Source organism: Tarenaya hassleriana, unplaced genomic scaffold, assembly GCF_000463585.1.
Source record: "Tarenaya hassleriana unplaced genomic scaffold, ASM46358v1 Cleome21, whole genome shotgun sequence".
Lineage (NCBI taxonomy): Eukaryota > Viridiplantae > Streptophyta > Magnoliopsida > Brassicales > Cleomaceae > Tarenaya > Tarenaya hassleriana.
Window position 1 is genome coordinate 2,350,854 of NW_010965451.1, and position 6,224 is coordinate 2,357,077.

The following is a 6,224-nucleotide window of genomic DNA, read 5'->3' on the forward strand; positions in this document are numbered from 1 at the left end:
GGATATATAACTAGAAATCTCTCATTGCTCGTCATATAAAATCAGGGAAAGAGTATATTTACGCTTCTACCCTCACTTACCATGCGGGTCCCAGCCGAGTGCTTAGTGCCACGTGTATCAATCGTACTTTAGGAACACGTTATCAAACTATCACTCACAACACGCAATTAATCTCTCCTCTCTCATCCGCCATCGGCCGTCGCTGAAGGCGATGATTCCTCTCGCCGGAGAAGCCACAGATTCTTCGTTCGAAGCCATCTGAATCGCGACGAATTCGAAGGAAGACTGAGATTTTGATTTGATTGTCGATGGGAAACAAGATCGCGCGGACAACGCAGGTCTCGGCGACGGAGTATTACCTCCACGACCTTCCTTCATCGTACAACCTTGTTCTGAAAGAGGCTTTAGGGCGAGGGAGGTTCTTCAAGTCTATTCTTTGTAAGCACGACGAAGGATTGGTTCTCGTTAAGGTTTATTTCAAGCGCGGTGATTCGATCGATCTCAGGGAGTACGAGCGCCGGCTCGTAAGGATCAAGGAGACGTTCTCTTCCCTTGAACACCCGCACGTGTGGCCTTTTCAGGTTCGATTTCGATTTCTTTGGTTGTGTTCTGTTTGGTTGCCGAGAATAAACGAAGAAATCGGATGAAAAAACGTCAGAGTTACGACTTCTGACGCAATGAGAATGAAGTTCGTTGAACTTTTAGGATTGTTCTTGCATTGATTTGATTCGGAAGAAAAGGGAACTGAAGAACGGGATTTGATCTTTGTAAATTTCTGTTTAAAGATATGATTCCGTTGCTTCGTGGCGCTGCTGCATCTTTAATTTCAATTAAATGATTGGTTCCTTCATGTTTAGTATCCTAAATGGAGTCCTTTGTTGGTGATTAGTGATTTCTTGTTTGTCGCAGTTTTGGCAAGAGACAGATAAAGCAGCTTACCTAGTGAGACAGTATTTCTTTAGTAATCTGAATGATCGGTTAAGCACTCGGCCTTTCCTCAGCCTTGTTGAGAAAAAATGGTTGGCGTTTCAGGTCTTCCCTTCTACTCTATCCTATTTATAAACATAGAGTTTTTCAAGTGTGCTGCTTTCTGACTCTGGTTGTTCTGCAGTTGCTTCTTGCTGTGAAACAATGCCATGAGAAGAATATATGCCATGGTAAGTCTAATAGTCTGAGTGATTATGATCATCGTAACGGCATGCAATTCTGATTTGTGCTAGCTGCCTTTTCAGGGGATATAAAATGCGAAAATGTGCTGGTCACTTCCTGGAACTGGCTATACCTTGCTGATTTCGCTTCCTTCAAACCCACATATATTCCTTACGATGATCCTTCAGATTTCTCTTTCTTTTTTGACACTCGGGGAAGAAGACTTTGTTATTTGGCTCCCGAGGTAGGTTTTGCTTTAGCTGTTAAATGATTCTTTTGCAGCTCAGGTATGATATTGTTTGAGACTTCTCGCAAAATCTTGATAAGCCCTTTTTTGACACTCAGATTGTTGCGTGATTACAGAGATTTTATGAGCATGGATGCGAGGCACAAATAGTACAAGATGCTCCATTGAAGCCTTCAATGGATATATTTGCCGTGGGGTGAGCTTCTTTATCATCTGTTTTACATCACCCTTGGCCATTTGAGTCTTTTCACCTGTGTATCAAAACTATGTCTCACTTAGGCTAACGCATTTGTGCTTATAAAGATAGAAAACATTTTCTCACTTATATCATAATATAACAATTTAATATTAATGCATCAGGTGTGTGATAGCAGAGCTTTTTCTTGAGGGTCAACCGCTATTTGAACTGTCTCAGCTTCTTGCTTATCGCAGAGGGCAATATGATCCTAGTCAACACCTTGAAAAGGTTTCTCCTATCCCATTTTTCTTACCCCATTTCTCTTTTCGGAGTATCAATCTCCTTTGTCCCCTTTTCTTTTTCCTGCTTACAACGTTTAGGTTCAATCACTTCTCTGATATCTTACTTTTTCTTTTCACCGTGCCACCTTTACAGAAAAGTTTGTGAGTTGTACTGCTATGAGTTGGTTAGGGAGTTACTGATTGTACTGTCCCTATACCTGCTTATCTTTTTTTATTTGTTGTTCAGATTCCTGATCCTGGAGTTCGAAAGATGATACTTCATATGATTCAATTAGAACCTGACGCACGCTTCTCTGCTGAAAGCTACCTGCAAAATTTTGTGGGAGTTGTTTTCCCAAACTACTTCTCACCATTTCTGCATAATTTATACTGCTGTTGGAATCCTCTTCCTTCAGATATGAGGGTAATTGCGTTTGAGATTTCTTGTGAACTCCTTTGAGATTCTACCTCCATTGGCTTGATATTTATCTGCTTCATAATGTTTTTTCTAGGTAGCAACTTGCCAGGGTATATTTCAAGAAATACTCAAGAAAATGATGGAAAATAAGCCAGGTGATGAAACAGGCACTGGTCCAGGTGTATCTTTAACTCCCATTAATAAGGGCAAGTTACAGGAAACGTTTTCAAATCACAAATTGAATCCACCAAAGGGTGTGGCAAGGAATACAGAAAACAACAAGAGAATCTTAACTGCGGGACAATGTAATGTTCATGAAGATGGCATCCCAACTGGTGACGCTAGAAATGAAACCCAGTCTGCCGTCGGCTTGATAGTGGCACAAGAGATGTCGGATCTTGCAGTTTCTTCTGACCTTAAGCAATGTGGAAGTCAGGCTCTTAGTGAGCTCCTTTCCTCAATTTCTGATGCATTTAAGAGAAACAGCCATCCCTTTTTGAGAAAGATAACTATGGATGATTTGCGTACACTGATGGATGTCTATGATAGCCAGTCAGACACTTTTGGTACACCTTTTCTACCCTTACCAGAGGTCAGTATGAGATGTGAAGGAATGGTTCTGATTGCATCTATGCTGTGTTCCTGTATTCGCAATATCAGGTTGCCTCATTTGAGGAGGGGAGCTATACTTCTACTGAAGTCTTGCTCCTTGTATATTGATGATGAAGATCGCTTACAGCGTGTTCTTCCATTCGTTGTTGCCCTACTTTCTGATCCGACGGCAATCGTGCGCTGTGCTGCCTTGGAAACTTTGTGCGACATATTACCGCTTGTCCGAGATTTCCCTCCCAGCGACGCGAAAATTTTTCCAGAGTATATTTTCCCAATGCTCTCTATGCTTCCCGATGATCCAGAGGAGAGTGTGAGGATTTGTTATGCAAGCAATATCGCAAAACTTGCTCTTACTGCATATGGATTCCTGATGCATTCTCCACAGATAAACTCCACCGCATCGTCTAATGAGACAGCTGATCAGTTGCAAAAGGTAAATGGTGATGTACAGCTCGTGCAACTGAGGAAAACTATTGCTGAAGTTGTTCAAGAGCTCGTTATGGGGCCAAAACAAACTCCTAATGTGAGAAGAGCACTCCTTGAGGACATTGGAGAGCTTTGCTTCTTCTTTGGTCAAAGACAGAGTAACGACTTTCTACTCCCTATCCTTCCGGCCTTTTTAAATGACAGAGATGAACAGCTAAGATCTGTATTTTTTGAGAAAATTGTATATGTTTGCTTCTTTGTGGGTCAGAGAAGTGTGGAGGAGTATCTTTTGCCTTACATTGAGCAAGCTTTAAGTGATCAGACAGAGGCTGTCATTGTAAATGCTTTGGATTGCTTGTCTACCTTATGCAAGAGTAGTTTCTTGCGGAAGCGGGCTCTCCTTCAAATGATAGAGTGTGTTTTTCCTTTGCTATGCTATCCATGTCAATGGGTAAGGAGGGCTGCTGTCACTTTCATCTCGGCAAGCAGTGAATGCCTGGGTCCAGTTGACTCGTACGTTTTCCTTGCCCCGGTAATACGCCCTTTTCTCCGAAGACTGCCTGCTTCACTTGCTTCTGAGGAAGCTCTGGTTTCATGTTTGAAACCACCAGTGTCTAGAGAGGTGGTGTATCGTGTCCTTGAAAGCGCGAGGAGTTCAGACATGTTGGAGAGACAGCGAAAGATATGGTACAGTTCTTCACCACAGTCCAAAAATTGGGAGACGATTGATTTATTTAACAAAGATACTGGGGAATTGGACTCTATAGGTTTCTGGTCTGAGCAGAAGCACAACATGGAAGAACAAAAATTGGCTGGCAATGCATCAAAGGAAAAAGACGGCCAAGATAAATGCGCAGAAAGTGATGATAAATTGAGAATCTCAGGAAGCCTGAGACTCAATGCTTCTAGCACAAATGACCTTCGTGATCCATTGTACCCAGAAAAGTTACAGTTCTCTGGATTTACATCACCACAGGTGTCCGGTTTGAATAGTTTTATTGATAAATCACCAGAAGGTATACCTCTTTATTCCTTTAGCATGGACAAGCGGGCAGTGACGAATCCTCCTGTGGCTTCTGAGTCTTCGTTGCAAATGAACTCTCTAGGAATGGGTTCATTGTCCATGCCGTGGATGGACTCAATGAGTAAATCATTTCACTTGGCTAGCTCTGTTCCAGTCCCTAAGTTGGTATCTGGGTCATTCAATATAGGCAACACTGCTAAACAATTCTACAGAGTGGTGCACGAGCCTGAAAGCAGAGAAAGTGATCAAACCACCTCGACCAATAATAAATTTCAAGATCTCGGATTATCGAGCTCCACAAGGAGTGGATCTGTAACTTCAGACGATGGTTCTTCTTCTTCTACCGATCTTGCAGGAGCTTCATCTTTCTCGAAGACATCATCAATTCCTGATTCAGGCTGGAAGCCGCGTGGAGTATTAGTTGCTCATCTCCAGGAGCACAGCTCTGCTGTCAACGACATTGCAACCTCAAGCGACCATGGATTTTTCGTCAGCGCATCGGATGATTCCACGGTGAAGGTGTGGGATTCGAGAAAACTGGAAAAGGATATATCTTTTAGATCAAGGCTAACTTATCATCTCGAGGGAAGCAGAGGGCTGTGCACGGCAATGCTCCGAAATTCCACGCAAGTTGTTGTGGGAGCCTCTGATGGGATGATACATATGTTCTCCATCGACCATATCTCTAGAGGCTTGGGAAACGTAGTGGAGAAATATTCAGGCATAGTTGACATTAAAAAGAAGGACATGAAAGAAGGTGCTATACTTTCCCTGTTGAATTATACCGCCGATAGCTGTGCGGGGCCGATGGTAATCTACAGTACCCAGAACTGTGGAATCCATCTTTGGGATACAAGATCAGATTCAGATGCATGGACATTGAAGGGAAAACCCGAAGAAGGGTATGTGTCATCGCTGGTGACGAGCCCTTGCGGGAATTGGTTTGTGTCCGGGTCCTCGAGGGGGGTGCTTACACTATGGGATTTGAGATTTCTAGTTCCTGTAAATTCGTGGCAGTACCCTATCATATGCCCCGTAGAGAATATGTGCCTTTGCTTTCTTCCTTCGAGTGTATCGGTCTCCACCACCGTGAGGCCTTTTATTTATGTGGCTGCCGGTTGCAATGAGGTTTCGCTCTGGAATGCCGAGGGTGGGGGTTGTCACCAGGTATATGTCATCATATGCCTTATACCATACCAGGGGCTCTAGTTTATATATATATACAGCTATATAGTAAATGATAAATGGGCTCTTCTTGCCATAAGATCTAGCTATGTTATCATGATATGAGAATACATAGCAGTAGTAGACGAAAGGTTTTTGTATTACAGGATCAGGATTTTATCTATGAGATGATGTATCCTCGTGTATAGCTTATACCCTTTTTTGTTGTTGGATTCTGATAAAAACCCAGGTGCTGAGGATAGCAAACTACGAGAACGATGCGGAGAAATCGGAGTTGCAGTGGAAGACAACGACAAAGGTAAACCAAAAGGGGTATACTCGGGGGCAGAATGCGAGCTCAAAATACAGGATAGAAGAGTTAAAGGAGCCGCCACCACGGCTACCAGGGATTAGGGCGTTGCTTCCGTTACCGGGAGGGGACTTGTTAACCGGTGGTACCGACTTGAAGATACGGCGGTGGGATTACTCAAGGCCTGAAAGGAGTTACTGCGTGTGTGGGCCAAATCTGAAGGGGGTGGGAAATGACGATTTTTATGAAGTCAGATCTAACTTCGGCGTTCAATTCGTTCAGGTAATTTACAAAAAAAAAAAAACGGAAATGGATTTGTTGAATCGGTTTTTAAGATGGATTGTTGGTTCAGGAAACGAAGAGGAGGCCGCTGTCGAGTAAAGTGACGGGGAAGGCGGCACTTGCTGCGGCTGGC

At 43.2% G+C, this 6,224-nt stretch overlaps 1 protein-coding gene across 2 annotated transcripts in view; it reads left to right on the forward strand.

The window, feature by feature from the left end:
• Positions 1-171: 171 nt before the first annotated feature.
• The window catches only part of LOC104814595 (phosphoinositide 3-kinase regulatory subunit 4), a 6,736-nt gene continuing 683 nt past the window's right edge, over positions 172-6,224 (forward strand). The window contains exons 1-10 of one of the 2 annotated variants that reach the window (XM_010542714.1): positions 172-581; positions 910-1,032; positions 1,112-1,157; positions 1,233-1,393; positions 1,513-1,592; positions 1,757-1,862; positions 2,103-2,279; positions 2,368-5,502; positions 5,750-6,091; positions 6,162-6,221. In XM_010542714.1, coding sequence (XP_010541016.1) covers positions 309-581; positions 910-1,032; positions 1,112-1,157; positions 1,233-1,393; positions 1,513-1,592; positions 1,757-1,862; positions 2,103-2,279; positions 2,368-5,502; positions 5,750-6,091; positions 6,162-6,221 — 4,503 coding nt within the window. In that variant the 5' untranslated portion in view covers positions 172-308. Of the gene's footprint in view, positions 582-909; positions 1,033-1,111; positions 1,158-1,232; positions 1,394-1,512; positions 1,593-1,756; positions 1,863-2,102; positions 2,280-2,367; positions 5,503-5,749; positions 6,092-6,161; positions 6,223-6,224 lie in introns of both variants that reach the window. The other variant, XM_010542713.1, reaches the window with a different exon arrangement.